Consider the following 27,470-nt stretch of genomic DNA (forward strand, 5'->3'; position numbering starts at 1 on the left):
CTGGGCCTGCCAAACAACAAGGACAGCTGCAACCAAAAAATAGCCGGGCATTGTGGCAGGCGCCTGTAGTTTCAGCTACTTGGGAGGCAGAGGTAGGATAATCGCTTGAGCCTAGGAGTTGGAGGTTGCTGTGAGCTGTGATGCCATAGTACTCTACCCAGGGCGACAGCTTGAGGCTCTGCCTCAAAAAAAAAAAAAAAAAAAAGAAAGAGCAGGGATCCACCTAGGCTGCCCAGAGAACAAAAAGGACCCAAAGTGGGGACACAGGGACTCCTGGGACCTGGATGGAGGAAGTGGCCAGCTCCTTGGTCAGCCAGGAGTTGGGGCCTTGATCTCGCTCCACCTCCTTGAGGTGCTTCATCTGTTATCTCTCTTCTCTCTGCAGTTTCCCCTTCCTCTTTTGCCCTTCCTGGCCACTCATGATGGCCACTCCATTCCTGCCTTCCCTGTCCTCAGTTCAAACTGCCCACAAAAGCAGCTTCAAGGCCAAACTCTCAGGAAAGGGGGTCTGCCATGCCAGCTGGTCATGTGTCCCAGGCATGGTCAGCCCTGGTGAGGGGAGCACAGAGGGCTGGCCAGGGTCACAGAGTTCAGACACGGCGTGAGTGCCCCTGGTGCAGGGAGTTTCAGAGACAAGAGAGAAGACTCAGGCAACCCCCAGCCCCAGGTTTGCCTGTGACGACAGCTGGTTAGAGAAGGAAAGCCTCATCCAGCAAAGCCAGCTACCCCAGGCCAGTCAGTGCCCCGTGCTGCCCCCACAGTCTTGCAGAAGTCCGAGTGTGTGGTTACTGCTTGGGGAGAAACCAGTTTTGGAAGGTAGGAATATGTTTTTAGAAAGAAAATGGTCATTGCATTTTCTGCTAAAGATAAGATTTTGAGGAGAGGCTGGCTTATTTCTAGGATAAGATGCTTTTATTAGGTTTATAAAATTCAACAGAGTAGAGGGAGGTTAAGGGAATTCCTCCTGGGTTTCATTATGCTAATTATCAACATATTTCAGACCACACTGAAGTGCTTTCAAGGGTGTCTTGTTGGGCTTCCTTGGTTCAGAAATACAGGGGAGGAAAGATGAAAGCCAAGGACATCAGGCTCCAGGAAGGAGTAGAGGTTCTGAAGAGCAAAGTGGGCAGTCAGGACTCGGCTGGCTGCCAGGCCGGGCCTCTCGTTCAGTGTCCTCTTTAAACTGTCTGCTGATCTGGAGTCTTTACGGCTGCTAAAGCAAGGAGCAGTAATACCTTCAAATACCTAATTTTCTCCTGCTAATCTTGGCTCTGCTCGCCTAAGCAGAATTCTCTTAACGTTGCTGGTATTAACTAAGACATCTCCATTTTAGGCATTTCCAGATGGTTTCCGAAATTCTTCCCAATTACCTTGTGTTTGCCATGTACTATTCTGCAGTACCATGGGAGAGCAACAGAGGAATTCCTTCTCCCTGCCCAGGGAGCTTCCAACCAGAAGGGAGACTGACTGTATCATAAAACTAAACCCAAGCCAACCTGGGGAGCCAGGGAGCCTTCATTCAACCAATTAATGGCATCGTGGTTGACTAATTCATTTAGATTAATTCTGAACACCTATTAAGTCCTGAGTCCTGACTCTGAGCTGGGAAGGAGCAACAAGCTGCAAGCTTTAGAAGCCCGGCAGAGCAGACCCGTCCCACAGGACACACTGTGACACCCCAAGGGCATGGAATATGAGACCCACAGGGCAGAAGTGGCCCGAGGATGCAGGCGACTCTGTTGACCAGGGATTGTTTGTTAACTGTTTATATGAAATGTCATGAAGATGCTCAGAAGCAGGGAGAATAGCGTCAGAACCTCCACGGACCCTGTCGCCTGCTTCTACTAATATTTGGCAGCCTGGTTTCACTTCTACCCTCACCCAGTCCTCTTACCCCAGGTTATTTTAAACCAAACCCAGAGAGCACTTCATTTTATCCACGTGTCTTAGTCTGTATCTACTGAGAAACCAAATACTGATTAATTGTGGACAGTGGCCAGGCCTCTCATACAAATAGCACCCTGACCCATGGCCCACAGCCACCCTCCCTGTAGGAACCACTTACCTGCACCTGCCAGGCCAGCAAGCCGGCCTGCTGGAAGGCAGACTTGTGGGCAGCCGGCCTGCCGTTTCTACCAACAATCCAGGAAGCCACACAGTAACCCTGTCACGGTCAATCCAAAGTGGCCAGGACCTGATTCGCATGTGATGGCTTCTCTAGTTTGTTTCTCTGCTTCCAACTTAGGACAGCCAGAGAAAGCCTGCATGCTCCCTTGCCCTGTCCCTTTGGGTACCCTCTCCAGGGAGCCTCCAGCTTCCCCGGGCCAACTGCCTCCATCAGGGTGTGTCCAGAGCCATCCCTTTTTTTTCTAGAAAGCATCCCCACTCTGCTGTCTGCCTCTGAGTCTGCCAAACACAAGTGATGGTGGCTGACTCCCCGCTCAGCAAGCTGAGTGAGTAGCCTCTGTGTGTCTCACTCAGGTGATCTTTATTTATTTCCACTTTCCAGAAGATAAGACCCTTTCTAAAACATGCACACACATCATCACACCTGGAAAACTCAGCAGTGATTCCGTCGGTGTCTGGTCAGAGTTAAAATGCTCCTGGAGAAAACCGCTTTCCTGGGCTTCCCTCTCCCAGCCTGGGTGCCAAACACTCCCCCAGCAGCGTCATTCCAGCCTCATCTCCCAGCTGACCATCCGGCCTCCTTGATTCTTCCAGGTCTGAGCTAGAGATGCTCAAGGCCCTGACCATGCTGGCTGTCTCTGGGCACCTCACAGACTCCACAGCTCTTTCTTTCTTTCTTTTTTTTTTTTGAGACAGAGCCTCAAGCTGTCACCATGGGTAGAGTACTATGACATCACAGCTCACAGTAACCTCCAACTCTTGGGCTTAAATGATTCTCTTGCCTCAGCCTCCCAAGTAGCTGGGACTATAGGCTCCTGCCACAACACCCAGCTGTTTTTTGGTTGCAGCCGTCATTGTTGTTTGGCGGGCCGGGGCTGGATTCAAACCTGCCAGCTCTGGTATATGTGGCTGGCACCTTAGCCTCTTGAGCTATAGGTGCCGAGCCCCCACAGCTCTTTCTGAAGGGCTAGAGACCCTCTGACGTGGCAGAGCCTACCAAGATGACTCCACGAAAGAGAAGTCATTTTCAAAAATGCATGGAAGCAGCTCTGGCACCTTCTCTGCAGGCCCCTTTCCCCTAAATGCCCCTCCTGGGACCCCAGCCCAAGGCCACCTTTGCTCCCCATTCCTCCTCTTTGGTGACTTAATTGAATTCAACTCTTCTGCCAAATCTTTTGCCTTCACCTGCCTTCTCTGGGTCTGTCTCAGCCCCCACTCTGGTTCACCATCATAAACACACAGAAAGGCACAGGGAAGCAGGCCTTTGTGGGGGGGGCGTTGTGAGGAGCAGGGCTGGCACTGGGTGAGGCACGCACTCTCAGAAGCTGGCCCTTCATGTTCCTGAGCCTGAGATTTAAACCATAGAAAAGTAAAAGAAGGAAAATGGCTGAGCACGGTGGCTCACACCTGTAATCCTAGCACTCTGGGAGGGTGAGGCTGGGTTCCCTTGAGCTCGGGCGTTTGAGACAAGCTGAACAAGGAGACCCCATCTCTACTAAGAAACAAAACAGGAAAATTAGCCTGGCGTGGTGGCAGACATCTGTAGTCCCAGCCTCTCCAGAGGCTGAGGCAAGAGGATCACTTGAGCCTAGGAATTTGAGGTTGCTGTGAAATGCGCTGACACCCTGGCACTTTACTCTGGGGCAACAGAATGAGACTGTGTCTCACAAAACACCAAAACTTTATTATTGAAATTCCTGCAAGGAGGGCGGTGCCTGTAGCTCAGTGAGTATGCACCACGTACCAAAGGTGGCAGGTTCAAACCTGGCCCCAGCCAAACTGCAACAAAAAGTAGCCGGGCATTGTGGCGGGCACATGTAGTCCCAGCTACTCAGGAGGCTGAGAAGAGAGTTGACTAAGCCCAGGAGTTGGAGGTTGCTGTGAGCTGTGACACTGCAGCACTCTACCGAGGACAATAAAGTGAACTCTGTCTCTAAAAATAAATAAATAAATAAAATCCTAAAAAAAAAAAAAAAAAAAAGGGCAGTTCCTGTGGCTCAAGGAGTAGGGCGCCAGCTCCATATACAGGAACTGGTGGGTTCAAACCCGGCCCCAGCCAAGGAGGTTCTCAGTCTTGGCAGCACCTAAAATCACCTGGGAGTCAGCCACTGACCCCCAGGAGGAGGGCCAGCCTTCAACAGGTAAAAACTCCAGGGAGTTCTAACACAGGCCAGCTGAGAACCCACCCCCAGCACCACTCCCCTTTCCTCACTGCAGTTACTACTTTCAAGCAAGATTACTGCTAGGTCGAGGTACCCTCTGAATCAACTGTAACATCAGAGCACAACAGCCATGTTTGTTTATATATAAACAACCTGCAGGCTGGCTGGGCTGGATTCTTCATAACTTCAGTTTTCAAATTTTAAATCTGATGTAGCCCCACATCCCCAAGTGTACCAGCTGCCTAGAGTCATCATTTTTTTAAAAAATACCGAAATAAAGGAACTTGAGCTCTCACCCTGCCTCTATTGCACACAAGAAACACAGTCACCTCCAAAGGGTCCTGAAAATTTCCGGGAAACAGCCCATCAGCTCTTGCTTCCAAGACCTGCTGGATGTCACCATCACCTCTGGCCATTCCTTCTCCAGCCAGCCTTGCTCTTCCAATTTCCTGGAGGCTGAGCTAGGACAAAATGTGACTCTCCTTTCGTCCCTAAGTTAGCCACTCAAGGTGGTGGCGTGAAACAGAGGAGAGAAGAAATCTGAGCCCCAGTCTCTGGGACCCCTTTTAAAATCCACCGGCCCTTCTCCCTCCCAGGGTCTCTCCTACTGCCACCTCCCTCCGTGGGCCTGTCCGCTGCCCTGCTGTGGGCGCTGATCTCTTCCTTCAAAGCCTCTCCTTCCTCCTTTTTACCTCTGTGCCCGAAATCTCCGGTCTCTGCCTTCCAGACTCTGGGAGACAGTTCCTGCTATCTCATAACCCGCTCTGACAACTCCAAGAAGCAGCAGAATGAAATGAGAGTTGTCTTTAAAGGATTCTCTGATCAGTTCTTGGGGAAGCTCAGGTCCCATACTGGGCTTCCCTCCCCTACCAGGAGGGAGAAGGGGGTGAGGGTGGGATAGATGAAGGTGCCACAACTCCTCGCCGCCCCACCTGCTCCTGAAGCTGATACCATAGCTCAACATGCCTGTGACTTCTGAGCTTGTGTCACCTATCATGGTAACAGCAAGGGCCTTAGGATCACTGAGAATGAGGTCCGTGAGTCACAGGCTCAAGTCACCCTGTGTGAGGGAGATCAGGCTTAGAGGAATTAAATGACAGACTCCGTGCAGGCCAGAGCCAGCCTTGGTGCCTCCACACTTGGCCACCTCAGAAAGCAAAGCAGGCATCCTTCCAGGGAGGGGCAGTGGCTGGCAGACCAGGGACTCTGCCCTGGGACCCAGGAAGCCTCCAGAGCCTCTCTGGGAGTCAGAGGGAGAGGGGGATGTCGGAACTGCAGCAAACACAGCCAATCCTGCCCTCAAGGGCAGGACACAGCTGGGTGCTGCGGAGCCCCCAGCAAGCAGGTGAAGCCTGCACCTGGGCCTGAGCCTCTCTGTGACCAGGAGCAGCCCCATTGAACTTTATCAACTTACCCCTGATTCTCCCCCAAATACTAGGCTTTGGAGGGTGTGAGTGGGAGAGCCTCACAGAGCTCTGGAAGGAGGGAGCGTGATTCTTGCAAAGACAGTTTGGCAGGGCTTCCAAACGGCCCCCTGAAAGCCCCTGCTGCTGATGTGACACATCAAAGCTGGCGTGGAGACAGCACAGTGGCAGGGAGCGGCAGGGGGGCACCATGCTCAAAGCCACCAGCCTGTCCCCTGCCGCGCAGGCTGCAGGGGGCGCTGTGCCCCACCAGGACCTGCCACCTCTCAACCTGCGTTCTTTGACTGCCTGCACCCCCCTGTTCCCCCAGCTGGCACCCCCACGTCCCCATACCTGTCTAAATGCTGCCTCCTGAATGTGTGTTGTCAGGGAGGGAGAGATGAATCTCAGGAAAAGGGGAAAATGGGCTTGGGATGGAAAGCAGCTCTGCCTGGGGTCAGGAGGGGACCTGAGGGGACAGAGAAGGATGGAAAAGATGAGAGGGGATATATGGAAGGGGGGCAGGGCTGCTTCCTCCCCAGCCTGGGGAAGCTCCCTGGACACCGGGGAGGAAAGACGCCCTCTCTCTGTCCAGCCACTGCCCTACATGGGCAGGGCTCTTTGGTGCTTGGGGTAACTTAAGCCACTGATTCTCCAGGTGTGACCCTGGAGCAGCAGCCCTGGCTGTACCCCAGGACTCCTGGGGAGGGCCCAGCAACCTGTGCTTTACACACCCCAGCTGATCAAGTTGGGAACCAGTGACTTAAGCAAGAATGAGGGTGGCGGGGGACAATGTTACAAGGACACAGAGCTCTCCTGAGATATGAAAAGCAGGGACTCACTGGACGCCCGCCGGCCTGCTTGCCTGTCCGCATCTCTCGTCCATTCTCTTTCTCCCTCTTGTTTTCACTCTTGACTTTTGCTGTCCATGTTGTAGCAACCTGGTGGCCCCATAACTCTCAAGAGAACATGTTATAAGTCTGGTTCCCAGCTAAGGTCTTCTCTCCTTCCCTGACTGGCTGCTCTATCGTTTTCTTCCAATTCCACATCCCTGGAAAAGCCGTGCAGGAACTGAGCCTGGTTTCTTTTGCACACCTCTCATGCCTGCAAAGTGGTTGCTAAAGCTCCAGCTCTTACGTTCTGATCTGGTGGAAGGCAGGGTTGCGCTGATGTCCTGGGCCTGCCTTTCATTGACTGGGATTGGGTCTCTGGCAGCCCCTGAAGCAATCACAGTGGCTAGGGGTGGGATATGCTGATCAGCTGGGACCAATCTGGATCTGAGGGTGGGATTGACCTGCCCAAACCACACACGCTGAAGAACAAGGGGTCGAGTCCTCAAAGGAACTGTGGGGGACTATGCTACTGGAAGTAGGGTGTATGGAAAACAAAAATGAAAGCAAAAGCTATAATATTGTTACTTATTTCTATTGGTGAACTATGTGGAACCTAAAGAGGTCAAGACCTGCCCGTGGTCACACAGCTGGCTGGAGAGCAGCAGCCGCTATGCATCTGAGAGAAGGAAGCCTGCCCTGGACAGGTTGGGGGATGCTAGTGCTGAGGGCGAGTCTCTGCTCCCCAACCCCAGCAGTGGACCTCCGCGTTTGGAATCTGTTTCTACTTCCCTTCCTTAGAGATGCAGGTGGGAGGGGGGGATTTTTGGCCCCCAAGGTGTCCCTGAGAAGAGGGCAGTCTTCCTTGCCCAGTCCTCTGCGGGGGAAGAAGCAGGTGGGATGGGTGTAGAGTGCTCAGGGTTGGCCAGGTGTGGTGGCTCACGCCTGTAATCCTAGCACTCTGGGAGGCTGAGACGGGTGGATTGCTTGAGCTCACGAGTTCAAGACCAGCGAGACCCCCGTTTCTACCAAAGTAGAAAAACTGAAGCAAGAGGATCACTTGAGCCTGAGTTGGAGGTTGCTGTGAGCTATGATACTACAGCACTCTACCCAGGGCAAAAATTTGAGACTCTGTCTCAAAAAAAAAAAGTGCTCAGGGTAGCTATGCACAGCATCAAGCCCTCACCGGGCATCAGGCATGTCCCATCTGTTATTTCAGCATTTCTTTGAAGCACATTTTCTTTCTTTCTTTTTTTTTTTTTTTTTGAGACAGAGTCTCACTATGTTGCCCTGGGTAGAGTCCTGTGGCGTCATAGCTCACAGCAACGTCAAATTCTTGGGCTTAAGCAATTCTCTTGCCTCAGCCTCCTGAGTAGCTAGGACTACAGGCACTTGCCACAGTGCCCGGCTATTTTTTGGTTACAGTTGTCATTGTTGTTTAGCAGGCCTGTGTTGAACTTGAACCTGCCAGCTGTGGCGTATGTGACTGGTGCCCTATTCACTAAGCTATGGCACAAGCCTGAAGCACATATTCTTTGTCTCATTTACAGACAAAGAAACAGAGGCTCAGGGCATTACAGCCACTTGTTCAGGGCCCCTCCGTGGGCAGCTGGGGCCCAGACCATGAGTGGCTGCAGCCACCGATGTGGTGGTCTAGCAGGGCTGCCCTGGGGCCAGTTTGCCCTCAGCACCCCATCCTGCTCCTTGGTGCCAGCATTAACCTCCTCTGGTCAGGGCCATGTGCTCCCCCTTCACCTCCCCCCTGCTGGTCCCTGCCCTGTGAGCCCACCACTGTGAATGGTGCCACAGGGAGGTCCTTTATCGCCACCGTCACGTGCCCAAGTCCAGCCTGCTCAGGGAACAGCAGGGCCTGTAGGTAACAGCAGGGCCACCTCCGTGAGAACCAGGACAACTGCATTTGCAGGAGCCAAGCCCCTGCAAGGACCCTCCCCAACTCACCCAGCTTTTCCTTTTCCTCTGACACCCCATTCTGCCTGTCTGGGGTCCTTCCTCTGAACGGGTCAGTCTAGCTGGTTCATTGAGCACAGGTAAGTTATTTGGGGGTAAAAAAACAATGCTGAACCTCAATAGCTCGAGGTGGGCGAGGTCCATCTATCTCCCCCACCCTTGCCACCAGGCACAACAAAAGCAAAGTGTGGACAAATTCTGCCATGTGTGCAGACACTTACTAGAGCACCAAAGGCACTTCTCACAGCTGCTGGAGAAGCTCTGTGCCAGCCCTGCTCCCTGTCCTTCTAGATGCCGTGATACGACAGCATCCTGGAGGCAGGGGCCGGTCACTCTGAACACACACAAATGTTGGTTCTAGAACTAAAGACCGCAACCTCTCTCCAGCAGCACTTGGCCACCACCGGCCCTCAGGGCCCTGTGGGAAATGAGAAAGTACTCATACCCCTAGGCCTGTGGGAGAAGGAGAGTGGGGTAGATTTCCCCTGCCTTCATGTGTCAACTTCATATAAAGTTGAGTGATGTCGTGTGTGCCTGGTGCTTGGCACATGGTGCATACTCAGCAAGCCCAGCCGTCCTTGTGAGTGAACAAGGAGTTGGCAGCACGGCTTCCTGCGGCCTTGACGCTATGAAGCTGGGGCTATGGTCTGCTGATTGATGCAACCGGCTTTCCAGGGAAAAGGCCCCTTCCCCTTTACCATTTGCCCATTGCTGTGATGTAATCACTCCCATCAGGGCCCATCTCAGATTCCTAACGTGGAGTCCCTGATCATGGAGTAGGGAGAGGTCATGGGCTCCTCCCACACATCACTGTCTGGGCTGCAGAGACAGGAAGATACAATCCCTTTCCTTGGGAGACTTCACAGCTCACTGGGGACACAGACACACTGGCCATGTGGTTAGTGCAAGAACAAGTTTGCCATCTGGGATTATGGAGCATGGGAAGCATCACCCAGCCTGGGTTTGGGGCTGCAGCTCTGAGGGCGCTCTGGAGCCATTCCGGGCATTCTGGCAGGAGCCTGTGGTGGGAGGGACCATCAAAGAAGGGCTGGGGGGAGCTCAAGGCAGAGGGTGAAGCAGCAGAGACTGGGGGAGAGGTGAGGCCAGGTGGCTGGCCTGGGCTGCTTAGAGACAGAGCAGTCAGCCATGGACACCTGCCAGCACATGGCCTTTTAAGCTCAAGATCCAAGTTCAGACCCTCTTCTCGTGTTGTCTTTTCCTTTAGACAGTTCCCAGCATGCTGCTCATCAAACTGATGGAGGAACGCTTGGCTGAGGAGGACTGCATCAGACGGGTGAGAGTCCAGCGAGGAGGGCGTTGTTACAGCGAGGATTAAAGGGGACACTGGCAGGTGGGGGCAGGGGGTGTTCATCTCCCAGAGCAGAGAGGACAGAGGCACACGCAGAAGGGAAAGGAGACACACAAAAGTTTGGTGAAGGTCAGTCTGTGGACGTGGACGTCACCTTTCAAGAAGAAGGAACAGTGTAGAACATGGAGGATCCAGCAGGGCTGCCACTTAGAGGGGGCCCAGGAGAGCGTTTAATGAAGGACATCTGCAGACGTGTGGGAGGGTTAAGGCAACTGATGACCGAAGGTGAAGCCCCCAGGGATTGGCAGTGGCAGGGAGCCGTTGTGCCTCTGTACATGAAGGGGCAGGAAGAGGGTGACCTAGAGCTGTGGGGGCCCCAGGGGACAGGATGAAGAATAAACCACTGCCACACATTGCGGGGGCAGAGCAAGAATCAGGATGTCACTTTGGCGGATCCCATGAAGCTGCAGGACAGGAGTCCAAAGGAAGCGGTCAGCTGAGGTCTGCCTCCTGGGGCCAGAGGAGGGGGCGGGGTGCTCAGGAGGGGCCCTTGGGAGATGACAAGTGTCGTGACCATCTACTGGCCTCTGGTGGTTGCCAGGGAGGGCTTTCCACAGTGCCTTGAATGGCTGGGTCCTCACAGGAACCCTGTGGGGTCAGCACTGCCATTCCGTCCCCCATTACAGATGGGAATTGAGATTTGCGGTGTGATCTGTACGTCATTCTCTCAGTCTACAGTCTGTCTAAACAGGGTCTTTCACAGAGCAAACGTTTTCAGCTTTAATCAAGTTCAATTTATCAGCTATTTCAACTTATCTCTTGTTTTTGTTTTTTCTTTGAGACAGAGTCTCAGTAGGTCGCCCCGTGTAGAGTGCTGTGGCATGCTAGTCGCAGCAACCTCAAACTCTTACCTCAGCCTTGTGAGTAGCTGGGACTACAGGCATCTGCCATGATGCCTGGCTATTTTTTGGTTGCAGTTGTCATTGTTGTTTAGCTGGCCCGGGCCAGGTTTGAACCCACCACCTTTGGTGTTTGTGGCTGGTGCCATAACCACTGTACTACGGGTGCCGAGCCTGTTGTGGGTTTTCTTTTTTACTATATCTGTGTAATCTTTTTAGTGGCTGTGCTGTTAGTTACAGTGCGTATCCTCACCGTTTCCATCAGTATTTTGCCTCTTCAAGCCCCTCTACTCTCTGTGTTGTAGTCGCCTTGGGCATTGCTTCCATATGCATCTAAAATCCTGTCAGACAGCATTAGGATTTTTGTTTTTGGTCATCAAACATATTTTGAAGAATCCAGGATGAGACTGACGTGAGTAAAAATCTATTGTATTTACCGAGACATTTACCATTTCAGTTGCTCTTCCTCCATTCCTCATGTTCCAAGGGTCCTTTCCTGTCTGAAAAACTTCTATTAGATTCTTTTAGAGTAAATATGCCAGTGCTGAATTCTCCTTCATCTGAAGATGTTTTGGATTTGCCTTCGTTCCTGAAGTAGATTTCTTTCTGGATTTAGAGTTCTAGGTTGATAGTTTTTCTCTTTGAGCAAGTGTTTGTTGTTCCATTTATTTTTGACTACTATGGTTTCTGATGAGAAATCTATAGTCTTGCAAGTTCTTTTATATGTAATGCATCATTTTGTCTGGCTATTTTGGAGACTTTGTCCTTTATTTTTAGTTTTCACTAATTTAAGTATGATATGTCTGGCATAAATTTCTTCAGGTTTATTCTTTTTGGTATTTGCTGAGCTCCTTGAATGTATAGGTTTATTGTTCTTCAAACTTGTAAAGTTTTCAGCCTTTTTTTCTTCTTTCTTTCTTTCTATTTTATTAGGGGTTTTTGAGACAGGGTCTCTCTTGCCCTGGATAGAGTGCTGTAGCATCATAGCTCACAGCAACCTCAAACTCTTAGGCTCAAGTGATTCTCTTGCCTCAGCCTCCCAAGTAGCTGGGACTACAGGCACCTGCCACAACACCTGGCTAGTTTTTCTATTTTTGGTAGCGATAGGGTCTAACTTTACTTAGGCTTATCTCAAACTCCTGAGCTCAAGGGATCCACCTGCCTCAGCCTCCCAGAGTGCTGGGATTACAGGTGTGAGCCACCATGCTTGGCCCAGCCCATTTCTTAAAATAATTCTCTGCACTATACTCTTTCTCTTCTCCTTCTGAGACTCCAACAACATGAACACTAGACTTTTTGGTATTTGCCCCCAGGTCTCTGAGGCTCTGGTTGTTTTTTTCTCTCTCTCTAATCTTCTTTTCTTTCTGTTGATCAGATTTGGCCATTTGTATTGAACCATTGTCAGGTTCTTTGAATCTTTCCTCTTCTTTCCTTTCATTCTATTATTATGCCCATCCCGCAAAACCATATTATTTTGGTTATTGCATTTATCACTTCTAAAATATCTATTTGCTGCTTCTTTCTACCTTCTATTTCTTGGCTGAGACTTTCTGTCTTTCCATTTGTGTAGTGGTGGAGTTTTTTTTTTTTTTTTTGAGACAGAGTCTCACTATGTCACCCTTCGTAGAGTGCTGTGGCATCACAGCTCACAGCAACCTCAAACTCTTACCTCAGCCTCCCGAGTAGTTGGGACAATAGGCACCCACCACAACACCTGGATTTTTTTTGGTTGTAGTTGTTGTTTGGCAGGCCCAGGCTGGATTTGAACCCACCAGCTGTGGTGGAGCTTTTTTTTATAATAGCTGCTATAGAGTGTTTGTCCAATAATTCCAGGATCTGAGTCCTACTGGTGGTGACATCTGTTGCCTCTTCTCATGTGAGTAGAGATTGTCCTGGTTCTCCCTGTGTTGAGTAGTTTTGTGTCCTGGACATTTTTAACGTATTCAGACTCTGGGTCTTGTCTAAATCCTATGATGAATGCTCATGTTTTTGTCTCAGCAAGTGACTGATTCAGTTGAGTTCAGCCTACAGATTCCAACCAGACTTCTCTAGGTTTGGGTTTCACTGTTAGCCCTGTTTTAGCACCACTGCAGTGCTGCATGGTGACCGTGCAGTGACTATGCCATGCTGTGTGTGCACCACAGGGGGATCTGAGCAGTGGTCTCTGCCACAGTTCACTTCCCCGTGTCTGTGGGAAGCTGGTTAGGGTCAGACCCACCCATGCAAGCTTAGGGACGAAGCTGTTGATTCACACACACCTGAGCTCCCTCCTGCCCTTCCCTGGTAACTCCCAGTTGCCTGCTGCTCCTTTTTATGGCCTTTTGGCCACAAAGCTGGGGCTTTACTTCTCCTTCTCTGCCACATACTTCCTGGGGCTGCACCCATGATCAGGGCCAGGTGGCAGGAGACAGAGAAAGTAAAAGATAACGGGGTTCTCCTCCATTCTCTGGGGGCCCGAGAGGAAGTGTCCTCTCCTCAGTTTCAGGCACCTGCAGGCCCCTTTTTGTCACAGCTGTGCCACTGCAGCTTCAGAATGAGGAAAGGGAAACGCCCAGAGACTTCTGCTCTCTTACTGTTAGGAGCACCTTTTCTGTTCTCCCCCCGGCCCTCTCTATCACCATGCGGTGCCCACTTTCAGAACCAGGCCAGAAGATGCTGTCTTTAGAATTCTGGGTTTTTTCCCCAATTTGTCTACTATTGGATAATTTTTGAGTCCCCAAATAGTTGCTCCCTGTGTCCTATGCATGTTTTATATCTGCTTTCAGTGAGGGCAATAAGGTCAGGGTGTGCTTACCCCATCTTGCCCAGAACTAAAACTTGTGTACTTTTTATAAAACACACACATAGATATGCATTTAAACGTACATGCATACATATGTATGTACGCACAGACATACAGTGCGTACTCTCTAGTTCAAAAACTGGAAATTGATTTGGGAGACCCCAAATCTTTGAAAAGATACCCAGGAATCTTTCTGGCATGCTGCCAGATGAGCACAGCTCGCTCTGCATGGTCCTCAGTCATGTGATCTAAATGGTAAGAGCCGGCTCGGCGCCTGTGGCTCAAGAGGCTAAGGCGCCAGCCACATACACCTGAGCTGGCGGGTTCGAATCCAGCCTGGGCCCACCAAACAACAATGATGGCTACAACCAAAAAATAGCCAGGTGTTGGGGAGCCAAGCATTTAACTTCTAGAGCGCTTCTTGACCTTCTTGAAAAGCTTGTTCTGCACCTTTTGGCATAGGGCAGACAAGACCATGTGTCCCATCCATGCCAGCAGCTACCACTGCCATCAAACTGATGATGAAGTTTATTGTTTGTGCAATCAGTTAATTGACGTCATTAGTTATGTTACACCATACGTGATATGTCATATTATGTGATAATCAATGTACTGATTACATTAATGTTTATGACATACATTATCGTTATGATTATTTGGATGATGGCGGTAGTTGTCTGGACGCCTGGTCTGGCCTGTTATCTGTTACATCACACTGCAGGTGCCCCTTGCACCATGCAGAGAGGCTGTGATTATGACATTCCTGAGGGCTTCCATTGACTGGGAGGGCAGCACATGCAGCCAGGGCTGTGTGTTGTGTCCTGCGCCTGACTGAGTCTTTATAGTAGCCCTCTGGAGGTGGCACTGCCACTGCCCCTATTTCACAGATGCAGAAGCCAGGACCTGTGTCTTACTGAAGGTCCCCCAGTAAGTCCCCGAACCCAGAGGCAAGCAGGGCACTGTACTGCTGGCCACTCTGTTGTTTCAAAAGCTGGGTCCCACGGAGGTGTGGGCATTGTTACTCTGGTGAGAGCTTTGCTGCCTTATGCTTCAGTTTCCCCATCTGTAAGACCGTGGGGTTGCGCTTGAGTGCAGAAACTCCTTCTTCCCCTACAGTCTATGATTTTGATCATGTCCAAACCATTGTTACCTGCAGAGTAAAGAAATATCTCTTTCAATTTGTTTTAAAATTTCTTCTAACCTTCAAGGAGCATCCAGTACCTTTTCATCTCTTCCCAGTGGAGACAGGATTTCAAGAGTAAGAGGTTAGGCTTCTAATTATGTGCTTTGGTTGTTCAAAACAAAACAAACCCTCATCCAAAATAAACAGGCTTTCTTGTTTTTAGGGGGAAAAATGACACATATGCATATTCATTTATATGGTAATTATTATTATTTAGCTACACAGGGACTAGAATTGGTAATTTAGAGCACAAAAATGATGCAGGGAGTAGTGTTCAGGGAACGATAATGCAATCACAGCCATCAGGGCTCTGTAGTTAATGCTGGGGGAGGGTTTATCTTTCTTTCTTTCTTTTTTTTTTGTCTAATGCAATCTCTTTGAAGAATTTTTTGAGGTGACCATCAAATGCATTAGAGAAGGAGAAGTTAGCACTTAGCAGTGGAGCTGTCCAAAGGAAGCGGCTGTGCCTGGTGGGCACGTCTGGAGGTCAGAATGTGCTCAAACCTTCAGACTACATCTCTGTGGCAAAAGGAAAGACAAGAGATACACCAGTGAATTCTGGAAATTGGGGAGGGGGCTCAATACTATAGCCTTAAAATTCACCCTGACCGTAGGTGCTGTCCGTGCTCCATTTTACTTGAATTACTAAGAATCTCCTTCCTTTATCTGACACCAAATCCATCTCCCTGCAGCTACCCCCATTCTCCCCAGTCCTTTCTTCATATTGCTGCTGGAGGGACTGCTTTTTAAAAAATGAATGAATTTCTTTCTTAACAACAGTACATTCATTCATATGATTCAAAATTCAGAAGGTGCTGATGTCCCCCACTCCTGTTCCCCAGCCACCCCATACCTTCCCTGGAGGCAACCAATGTGAGCACTTTCTTGGAAGTTCATTGCGCAGAAGATTAGTTTACTCATAGAGAAGTGTTTGTCATTTTTAACTAAATGTGGCCCTCCACCACTTCCCATTCTTCTTGGAGCCCTGCATGTCCTGGGCCTGCCTGTGGTTCAGCCTCAGCCCCTGATCTCTCTCACCCACCCCCTCAGCACCCCACCTTCATCCTCCTCCAGCACAATCTGCCCCAACCCACTCAGGGCCTTTGCATGTGGCAGCCAGACCCTAAGGGGGACCCCCAGCAATTCCCACCTACTGGTGTCCATGCCTTGTATAATCCCCACCCCTGGGAGTTGGGGTGAAGGTGAGGGGTGTCATTCTTGTGGTTGCATCATGTTATGTAAGAATGTCTCCTAGGAGGGCTTCCTTGCTGGCATGATGGAATTAGTCCCCATAGGCAGCTGTGTTGGAGAAGCCCATGTGAGTGGTCTCCAGGGACTGCCAGCAGCACTAACCTCTAGCCAGTAAGAGGCCAAAGCTCTCAGTGGTACAACACAGGGAAACGGATTTTGTCAACAACCATGTGAGCTGGGAAGAGGGTTCTTCCTCAGCCAAGCCTGCAGATGAGAACACACCCCAGCTGACACCTTGACTGAGCCTTGTGAGATGGTGGGCAGAGCCCCAACTGTGGTACGCTCAGCTTCTTCACCCACGGGGACTGTTCACAGCCATATCAGAAGGTAGTATCCATGCTCTTTCCTTAACATGTAAGTTGAAGCTACATTGTGACTAATAGAAACTAGACTGCCTCCTCCCCTGGTGCTGCCGAAGGGGTGGCCGGGGTGGCCGGGGAGGCACGCTGCCCTACCTGCATGCTGACAATGAGTTCCAGGTATCTCCTCTTATTCCCCAGCACCTCCTCAGGAAGTCGTGCTGGTCTCCTATGGAAGGCAAAGAAACAAAAACTGGAGCTACCAGGCCTTGTGGTTAGATAAAACGGGTGTGAACAGGACGCTACCTCGCATGTTGAAAGAATATCACCTTGCTGCAAGACTGATTGGGCCTTCCATCTTGTTACAGTAAAGATCGGGAGGCAGAAAAAGTCCAGGACTAAGGACAAACACAGGTGGTGAAGAGCAGATAAGACACAGAGGGCGGTCGGCTGGCGTGTGCTGGTGGCAGACACACTGTCCCACCGAATCCTCATGACTGTCTTACAGGGTTGCCAACAACTAAGACTCCTGGGGCACCTGCTGTGCACCACACCCATCCTAGGTCATGTTGGGCTCAAAACAGAGCAGAGGGCCAGCAGGGGCAGGTGGGTGGTAAGAGCTGCCACTGATCCCCACTGTAGGAAGCCCACACAGGAGGGATTCGTACATTACCAAAAAGAAAAACGGCTTTCTGAAATGCATCAGGTCAAATGTCTGGTTCTGCATAATCTCCCCACTGGAGCTGAAGAAAGAGCACCCTCGTCAAACACAAAATTTTGACCATTCTGCTGACCCGGACCGTGTCCCTGCTCCTGGAGGGAAGCATAAAGTCTCAAGTCGGAAGCAGGGTCCCAGCCCCGGCCAGAAGTGACTCCCAGCAGGGTGTTTCCTCCTTTGCTGTAGGCTGGGCATTCATGGGCTCACTCCTTCTAGATCTCATTTAACATCATGGAGATGCCCGGTTATTATACAGGAAAGGGGAGATGATGTAGCATATTCTGACTGTGGAACCAAAAGTTTAAAATTTACTTGGTGACTCCTCCCACCTGCCCTTTTTAGGCCCAGATTTATGCTTCTCTGCCTGTATCACGAACCAGTATTTTATAGTGGAATTGGTGATGGAGTGGAGGAGCTGGGTGCTGGTCCACAGAACCACCAGCTGTTTGTTTTATTTCTCCTTACGGTGTCATTGCACTGGCATTAATTACACCACTTTCATCCCACTGACAGTAGGAACACAGGATTTTCTTGCACTTGTTTTGACACTCATGGGTTTATGGATGTCACCTGCCTCCTCCAAGGAGTGCGATTTTATTGATCGACAGCTCTGCAGAGGCCCTGGGCTGTGTGTTTCTCTAATATAAATGCAGTTTGGATTTCAGGAGATCAGAAGGGGAGGTCTGAACTCCACTCAGGCATGACCACAGTGAGGCTGGTGTCTGAGGGGTTGGCATGCGTGGGGCAGGCGTGGTGAGCACTCCCTCTCCACCCCCTTATTTGTAGCTGTGTCTGGACCTTCATGTTGAGACCATGGCTGGTTGGTTGTCTGGTGAACTGGCATGATGTGGCTCCTTTGTGGCACGTGTGGAGCACTGGTCTGCACGCTGAGCAGAGCACACAGTGTGCTCAGGAACGAGCATTCCATGAGGTTGTGGACACGTGTGCACCATCTGATCCCTCTCACTGCAGTCAAGGAGGAAAAGAGATCATCAAAGTGCAGGATGAAGCCTCAGGTTCAAGCAAATAGAAGTGGACTTTGGAGCAGGAGAGAGTAGTGGAGGGCGCGGCAGTGACGGGACTCAGAACCACCTGCCATGTCACTTTTCACAGTTGGGGCTGACACTGAGCCAGCAAAGCAAAAGGCCTCCTCCTAAAGGCTGCTGGACACCCACCAGCAGGAGGCCGTAGCAGGAGGCGGCCAGAGCCTCCTTCTGCTGTTCTTAGGATGAGTTTGTTCTGTTTTTTAAATTAGTTGTTGGCTGGGTACAGTGGCTCACACCCATAATCCCAGTGCATTGAGAGGCCAAGGCAGGAGGATTGCTGGAGGCCAGGGCAACATAGTGAGACTCCCTCTGTTTCTACAAAAACCAGACATGATGCATGAGCCTGTAGTCCTAGCTACTTAGGAGGCTGAACCATGAGGATTACTTGAGCCGAGGAGTTCGAAGCTATAGTGAACTATGATGGCACCACTGTGTTCTAGCTGGGGTGACAGAGCCAGAGTCCATCTCTAAAAAAAATTAAAGCTCTCCTCTCCCCCAACCCCCCAAACAACCCCCCCCACAGAAGTAAGTTGTCTATTATGACCACCATGGGTATGGCAGAAGGCTGAAAAAACGAGCTCACCATTAACTGAGCACCTACTTGGTACGTCACGGTGCTCAGCGCCAAGCACTAGAAGAGTGGGTGCCAGCATCACTCTTCCTGTTTTACACAGAAGGAAACAGTGGCCTGGGTTTCTGGAGGTGGAGCACAGGCCCCTTTGGGAGGACAGCCTGCTGGAGCCATGGCGGTGGCCTGAACCTGCTCCAGGCACGGTCGTGGTAGCGGTCAGCTCACTGCACCCTTCATCCTGACTGAAATGCATCTGTCCCAAGTCCTCTTGGACTTTAACTGAGGATCTTCCCTTGTTTCACATCTAAAATGCCAGTGACTGCTCCTTTCAAGAGATTGCCTTTTCAAACCATTTCTTTCTACTTAAATAGGACTCTTTCTCGAAAGTAGGCAGAGAAAAAGAACACAGCCCACTCACCTTCACCAGTATAATCATAATGATGGGACGCGTTAGCTTGAGGTGTTCTGTTGTTGCCAGGCACTCTGTTGTTGCACAACCACTGTTGTGGTTGGCTTATGCCCCTCTGTGTTTGAGGTGTTCTGTTGTTGCCAGGCACAGTGTTGTTGCACAACCACTGTTGTGGTTGGCTTATGCCCCTCTGTGACCCCATCAGCCGAGTGCTAGGTTATGATCCCAGAGGAGAAGAGGCCCAGGGGGGTCAGAATGACCAGTGGAAAGTCACATGCTGGCCATGGCACAAGCTGTCTGATTCCAAAGCCACTTGCTGTCACCACCATAAACCAACACCCTCCAGGGCTAATCTTGTTTCTGAAGGCTAGGTCTGCACCATAGATGGGGTCGAACGTGCTTGTGGGGGGCAGACCCTGGGTGTTGGATTGTTACTGTCTGTCGCTTTCGTCTGGGCCCATTGCGCCTGAACTGCAGAACCAAATGAAAGTTTGCAAAGCAGGTTCTCTCCGCGATGGGGTATCCTGGTGCCACCCAAGCTGGAAGTGGGAACTAACTATTTGGGAACTAAGAACATTCCCATGTGTGCTTTACCAGATCATAACACCCTGGAGATAGCTGGTTTTAACCAGCAGACCTAGGAGTGGTGATCTTCCGACATCTGCACGTTTGTATAAAAATGTCACTTATGCGTCCCTGGCTGGCAAGGGTGGAATTCCACATTGTTATTTAGAAAATCACTCTGCATATTTCAGCGTTGTATGAGCATCATCACTGTTGGGCTGTGCCACAAAAAGGCCAGAGCCTGGTACACCCTGCCGGGATGGAAGGGTCAGAGGGAGTTGAGGAGCAGCCCACCCTGTATCTTGGACCAGGAACCAGGAATGGCAGCAGGGGTCGTGTGTTGTTTGAAGTTAACCTTTGAAATACAAACTCAGGCTAGTTCTCTTTCAGATGAGCTTAATGTGGCAGGCATCATCGGTTACGTGGCAGGCTGAGGTTTTCACCTTTTTGTATAAAGCAAAGTAACTGGTACAGTTTGATGTTAACTTTTTCCTGTTGATCAAAGTCGTCTCCTTGTTCTCACTGCTTGGCTTTAGAACACACCAGTATCCCGGACTTGATCTTTTAAGATGCATCTCCTTTCTGAGTAATAAAATATCTCTTTTTTCCCCTCTTTTATATGTTAGGAAACCACATAATATTTTATCAGGAAATGTTGGGCCTGTGATGCCCCTTGGGGTGTTTGCCCTGATTCAGACTTGAGTGGAGTGAACCTGATTTATTGAATCCAAATCTTCAGCCTCAGATTGCCTCCTGGGGGCGACGGAATGTTGGCATGTGGCTCCAGGGAACGCCTCGGATGGAGTCTGCCGTTGGAACTGGGAGTAGGATTGGGGCAGTCCTGGGCGAAACACCCAGGGGAGCGCCCACGCTGGTCTTGGGAGGAGAGGGGAGGAACTGCAAAGGCAATGCATCAAAAAGGCAGAGGCCCAGAGTGTGGGAGAGTCTTCTCGTGTGAAGTTGCTAATTGAACTTTAATAATAGTCAGGAGGGCAAAAAAGGCCAGTGTTCTCACAAAGCAGGACTGCCGGTGCCACATCAGGCCGTGCTCTGCTGGGCCTCCGGAGTTCCCTAGGCTGGCTGGCTTCTTTTCCTTCCTTTTTTTTTCATTTGTGACATCTGCTCGGTGCTTGTCCCTCCTGTGATACCATACCCCTCGCAGCTGTGCAGACCTCCAGCTCTGCACTGGTGCACGGAGTGCCCTGAGCATACGGCCTTTTTGATGTGTGATAAAACAGAACCAAGCCACGGGGGTATGGCGAGCGAAGGCATCAGAATATCAATTAACCTGCTCTGAACAAAGCTGCAGTTCCAGAGCGGAGTAGACATCTCACTGAAGTGTCAGGAAGATGGATGATGTATTCTAATTAGGGACTGACTGCTACCTCCGCACCCCGCCACCCCTGGACGTCGCACACCTCACGCGCGGGGTTGTTGGGGGCGTCTTAGCATCCCACCACGGCCGTTGTTGATGCCGTTTACTGATTTATGACTTCTTGCTTTGCCAGGATTCTCAGCCATTAAATTGTCCTCAGCCAAAATTGCTATTTCCCTTTGAAAGTGCTGTCCATTTTGCAACTGGGAAAATGAGTTCTTTAAAGGCAAGAGCTCTAGGAAAGACCTCTTCTGAGTGCTAAGCCTGGAGCTTCCATCGCGAGGATGCTGTAGGGTCAACCTGCCCTCACCCAGAGGCCTTGGTCAGGGTGCCCTTCCCTTCCTGGTGGGTGGATGGGTGTGGACCAACGTGGGCCTCCATGGCTGCATCTCCTAGAATGTGGGGCTGCTGTGATGGGCCTGGGTGCTGTGCTGGGGCTCCTCAGGGACCTCGTTTCTCAGCACCTGGGTGATCAACCATCCCCTCTCCGTGGCAGAAAGCCATGGATCTGAAGAGTGCACGGCCTGGGCTCACTTCAGAGGCTCGCAGCTTCTTCTTTCTGAATTTTCACATCTGCGCCACCATGACACGCCAGTGAGGCCAGGCTAATTAGGGAGATGGTCCTCATTTTGCTGCACTTTTCCTGTGTAATTGGAAGTCCCACTTTCTCCAGTGTGGATCAGTGGGAGATGTTCCCCCTGAATAGTTCTAAAAGGTTTGGACCACATACTGATAGCAGCTGCGGATTTATGGGCGAGATTATAATGATTGCTCAGTAATGCAATATTAAAAGCAGAGGTCTCTCTTGGTGTTGAGTGAAGATGGAGTTCCAGCCTTCTTCCAGCTTCAAAAAGAGACTCGAAACAGAATTACCAGCCCTTATACGAGGAAAAGCAATCAATGGGCTCACACAATTCAAAGAAAGAAAATAAATAAGGAGGTAGGAATTTAGCTGAAGTTCAGAGAACGTTAGTTGGGTTTCCAGAACTCCAGTGAGGGAGCTCTGAGGCGCCTGGCCTCCGGCCTCCCGTGGTGTCCTCACGTCAGCGGGTGCCTGCTCTTTCTGTGAGCTGCAGCCCAGTGCCCGCCTGGCCATAACAAGGACTTGAGGGAGCAAAAGGCTGTTAAAATTTTTTTTTTGCACTTTTGCTTCATTAGTTCTGGAAACCAGGGTTTCTGTGGCTGGGAGTCTTCCTGTATAATTTAAGAAATTAATGAAAAGCTCACCTGAGTTTTCCAACATGCTTTAGGCTGTAAATTTGTTTAGCTTTTTTTTTTTTTTTTCTAACTGTCAGTGGAGCTTGTTGGGACCTAAATATTTTAACATTGGAGAAATGTGAGCACTTTTTGGTTTTTAAAGGAAGCCATGTCCTGCTATCACTCATACTGTATTCTCTGAGTTGGGTGGCCTGGGTTGTATGTGACCTGGAGTTAGAAGGTCTGAGTTCATCCATATCTGTCCTTCTGACCTGAGAGCAACTGAGATCACATAATGCCAAGGGGAGGCTGGAGCCGGGGCTCCCTCCTGGGGGCATGGCCAGGACCTCAGCTCCAGCTCCAGTGACCCGGCCTTCTTCCCTGCAGAGGAGACATGGGAGGCAATTTACTGCTTGACCGTCTTTCTCCAAGGCTCAGTAACTAATTTATCTGAATATCAAGAGCATTACATTGTCAATGTATAACTGCAGACTTGTGGGACTTGGATGGACTTTAGAAATTAGTGTAAACATTGCTGAGGGACATATAAAAACAACTTCAGCAAATGAGAATGTGTTGACTGGATACTGTGAAATGTTAGTTCTTCATGAACTCATCTACACATTCAATGTAATTCCAAAATCCTACTTGAATTTCCACTTTGAAACTTGACAAAATATTTTTGATGCTTACCTGGAAGAATAAATTTTAGGGGGGGGGAGAAGGGAGAACATACTTTATAGATATGACCATAACTTATGAAACAACAATAATGTAAATGGCTAAAAAACAATAATTTAATAGCCCTTAGGCAGGAAGAGGGCAGCGTTTAGACCATGGTAAGAGTAACGTCAGAGAGGAAAAAAGACTGCTCCCAGATGAGGCTGGGAAGGTCAGGGACCTCCGAGGACACAGTGAGAGGTGGCCCCACATCATTCATAAAATGCAGTGTGAAATGCCCACCAACCCAGGAGTGGGTTAGCAAGCTGTGGTATATGTACACCATGGAATCCTATTCAGGCATAAAAGGATGGACTCTTCACATCTTTTGCATTAACCTAGATGGCATTCTTCTTAGTAAAGTATCACAAGACTGGAAGAGCAAGTATCCAATATACTCAATGCTAATATGAAGCCAGTAGGCAAACTAATACATGCTCGCACAAGAGAAAAACTCAATTCAATTCAAGTTGGGGGGTAGGGGAATGAGGGAGGAGGAAGGGGGTTCGATGAGCTCCCAGATGGTGGGCACAAGGTAAGGGTGTGTCACAAGCCTCTTGGGTTTGGGACACAACTACCAGAGGGATTCTACCTACCCAATGAAAGCATCATAACCTAGTTGTTTATACCCTCACATTAATCCGAAATAAAATAAAATACAATGTGATCGAAGTAGTATCCTGAACTCCATAAATACATCAATGTACAAAGTTATGATTTAATAAAAGACAATTAAAAATAATAAAAATATAAAATAAAATACAATGTGGCTCTATTACATATTTACCTGTAAAGAGAAAAACATAAGAGAACACCTGGAAATGCCAGTGGCTGTGCGTCAGCTTTGGGGCTGGGCCTTGTTAGTGCCTCCACACAACACAAGAACTCTAAGAGGAAGGCAGCGGTTGATTTGGCCCGAAGTGGTGTATTAAAAACACCATCACGAAATTAAAAGGCCCCAGACAATCTGGAAAACACTGGCAATGCTGACTGCTCCAAAGGACTTGTGGTAATGTTTGCCCAAATGGATTAATATTCTTAGCATATAGAGTTCTTATCAGTAAATAAAAGAATAAAACTCTAAGGAGAAAATAGATGACATTTTGCAAAAGAAAAAAATTCAACAAAACCAATGAACATATGAAAAAAAATCCAACCTCTGTGGTGATCAAGGAAACGTAATCCCCGCGTCAGGGGTGCACTGTGGTTTGCTGGACAGAGTTTTTTCTCCCAAGATGATGACGCCCAACATTGGCAAAGATGCAGGAAACAGGAGCTTTGCTGTAGGATCCACAAACTGGCCATGCAGTTTTGTAGATGTGGCAAAATGTATCAAAAGTCATACAAGAAGGTAACAATTTTAGAAATTTACCTTGGGGATATTTGATATGTATTTAGATGTACGCACATTTTTAAAAAATGGTGAAAAACTGGAATCAAACTAAATGAGCCCCAGTACAGGGTCAGTTAGCATTTGGCAGATCAATTCATGCAATACCAGCCAGCTAGGAAAACGTCTAAGAGAGGCACATTTGGTGGCATGGGGAAATGCTCGTGGAGTGTTTTTGTTATGTGAGAAAACCAGATTACAAAAGTGCGTACAGCCAGGCACGGTGGTGAGTGTCTGCAAGTCCAGCTGCTCAGGAGGCTGGGCAGGAAGATCCCTGGAGTCCAGAAATTCCAGTCCAAACTTGGCAACATAGCAAGACTCCCCCATCTCTAAAACTACCCATAAAATAGTATATATAGCCTGATTCCTGCCCTACACCACTTTCAGGAGAAAAAGTATCTGTTTCTGGAAGATAAGTGTTTGGTTATTTTGGAAGGAGACACTAGCCGTGTCTTGTTTGAGTCTAAGGTGTTGCCAGTGACTTGCCTTATTATTTCAGCTTTTCAGGATTTCCCACGTAGTCTACAAAGATCATGGATTACTTTCACAATTGAATTTAAAAGGTTAATAAAAATAAGTCTTCTAAACCAATTTCCTAGCTGTACCAAGATGGGGCTGCTGTCAGAGGCATTTCAGCCCTGTAACAAGGGAGCTAAAGGAGCAGAAGCCTGATCTCAGGTCTCCTGATGTGTCTTTTAGGGTTTGTTTTTTAGAAAAGTGGGATTTGAGCCAGATGTGGTGGCTCACGCCTATAATCCTAGCACTGTGGGAGGCCCAAGTGGGAGGATCACTTGAGCTCAGAAATTGGAGACCAGCCTGAGCAAGAATGAGACCCGTCTCCACAAAAAATAGAAAAATTAGCTGGGCATGGTGGCAGGTGCCTGTAGTCCCAGCAACTCAGGAGGCTGAGACAGGAGGATCGCTTGAGCCCAGGAGTTTGAGTTTGCTGTGAGCTATGACGACACCACTGTATCAGGGACAGAACTAGGCCCTGTCTCAGAAAAAAAAAGAGCATAGTTTTGTTTTCACTCTGGTGATTCCTTGGCCCAGGAATCCCATATCTCAGAAATTCTTTTTAGGAAATAATCCAAAATAGAGCAAGGGCTGTGTGCCCAGAGATGTTCACCACAGTGTTATCCAGGATAGTGAAAATGATTAGCAGTCAAGATGTGCTGTGAAGTGGCCTCATTAAGGACCTGTGGCATAATCTCTTGGTGTGACACTGAAATGGCGGCAATGAAGAGCTGCGCCAGCATGAAGTACCTGGATGGTGTGTGGTGGGAAAAGTCAGGACATGAAGGAGAGTATCAGACAGTAGCTTACGGAAGCAAGCAAGTTATCAGAGGCATTTATGTTCTTTTGTCTTAAGAGTTTTAGTCTTTCTTTTGTGCTGTTCTATTTCTTTTAAAATAACTACATGAAAATCTAAAACTTAAAATAGATGCGCGCCTTTCTACATTCTCTCTAGGGCTGGATCCTGGATGGCATCCCTGAGACCCGGGAGCAGGCGCTGATAATCCAGAGCCGGGGGATCATCCCCAGGCATGTTGGTGAGTAGCTCCCAGCACAGCTGCAGCCGACGAGGGCCTGGGAGCGTCCTGCTGCGTACTGCGGGCCTCCGGAGCCTCAGCCCAGGCTCCAGCCAAGACTAGAGCTGTAGGGGCCTGTGACCCAGCCAGAGAAAGGAGGTCAGCACAGTTGAGTTTTCTACAAAGGGAACCGGATCCCTGAGTTGGGTATTAAAGACCAGATGGGACTGGACCCTGTGGCTCATGGTAAATGCTGCCTGCAATCCCAGCATTTCACAAATGGATTCAGTGCTGGTTCTGAAGAAAAGAGGAGCTTTGTTTTCACCTTGGTAATTCCTCATCCCAGGAGTCCCATATCCTAGAAATTCTCTTTAGGAAATGACCCAGAATGGGACAGAGATGTATGCTCAAAGGTGTTCTCTGCAGTGTCCTCTATGGCGGCAGAAATTGTTAGCAGAGGGAATGTTCAGTGTGGGCCAGCTCTGTCCTGAGATTATTTATATTCATTTTGTTTGGGTGCTGAGAAGACCCTTATTTTAGGCATTTATGGGGATGGGCGATGGTTGTTTTACTGCCATTACACAGCACAAAAAAACCCATGAAATAAGTTATCAGTCCTAAGATTGAAGTTTAAATGTGTGACACCTGCAGCCTACCATGCCTGGTTTCATTCCTCCTCTTCTCCGCCCAGTCTTGCTGAGTGCTCTAGACACGGTCCTGATCGAGAGGAACTTGGGGAAGAGGATCGACCCTTATACTGGAGGTATGGCCATTGCAGCTTGGCCGCAGCCCATGGGGTTTCAGCGACAACAGCCCCACCTGCTGTTTCCTGAGCTGTACCCTGCTGGGAGGCGTGTGGGAGAAGCCACATAGGCAAGCAGAGGCACAGATGCCACAGGCGAGGCTCTGAGCTGGATGGCACTTGGGGGACAATTCCAGCTCTGAGGAAAGGAGGCCCATTCAGGTTAGAGAGGGAGCCTTGTTTGTGGCAGAACCAGAGTAGAGTGTGGATCTTGACCTCTGCTCAGCTCACAGTGGAACCAAGGGAATGTGTCTGTGTCTCCCTGGAACAAATGCTGTGCCCCAAGCTCTTGGGCATACATACAGAAGAGCCAGGCACGAGTGCTACAGGGATAACTGGCGAGTGGAGACGAGACTTTTGAGTTGGGTCTTAAAGACCAGCTGGGGCTGGGCCCAGTGGCTCATGCCTTTAATCCCAGCATTTTAGGAGGCTGAGGGCTGAGACTGGAGGATCTCTTGAGGCTAGGAGTTCAAGACCATCCTGGGCAGCATAGTGAAACTCCATCTCTACAAAAAAAATTAAAAAGTAGCCGGAATGGTCATGCACACCTGTAGTACTAGCTTGAGCCCAGAAGTCAGGGGTTATAGTGAGCTGTGATTGTGCCACTAAAGCACTCCAGCCTGGGAAACAGAGTCAGACCCTGTAGCAAAACAAAAAAACAGAACAAATGACTGGACAATTCCAAGGGGGTATGTCCTTGGCCTCCAGTGCTCAAGCTCTGGTGACAGAGAGACCTGGCTCTGTGGGTCCCTGGCTCTTCCCCTGTCCAGCTGTAGACACAGAATACTCGTCTGAGACTCAGTTTTCTCATCTGTACTTGGGGATGAAAGTCCTGAAACCAACTTTGTGATGGGATTGCTGTGAGGATGAGGTGACCGTCTACAGGCGGGTGCACAAGTAGGAGTGCCCAGAGCAGGAGGAGCTGCCCTGGTCCTG

The 27,470-nt window shown here is 49.6% G+C and overlaps 1 protein-coding gene across 1 annotated transcript in view; it reads left to right on the forward strand.

Moving 5' to 3' along the window:
• AK8 (adenylate kinase 8) overlaps window positions 1-27,470 on the forward strand; it is a 140,066-nt gene that overhangs the window by 14,945 nt on the left and 97,651 nt on the right. Inside the window, exons 5-7 of the mRNA XM_003794875.3 lie at window positions 9,716-9,784; window positions 25,672-25,753; window positions 26,424-26,495. Of these exons, the coding sequence (XP_003794923.1) occupies window positions 9,716-9,784; window positions 25,672-25,753; window positions 26,424-26,495 (223 nt within the window). The remainder of the gene's footprint in view (window positions 1-9,715; window positions 9,785-25,671; window positions 25,754-26,423; window positions 26,496-27,470) is intronic.

This window comes from Otolemur garnettii, unplaced genomic scaffold, assembly GCF_000181295.1.
Source record: "Otolemur garnettii isolate 467f Iridium unplaced genomic scaffold, OtoGar3 scaffold00087, whole genome shotgun sequence".
Lineage (NCBI taxonomy): Eukaryota > Metazoa > Chordata > Mammalia > Primates > Galagidae > Otolemur > Otolemur garnettii.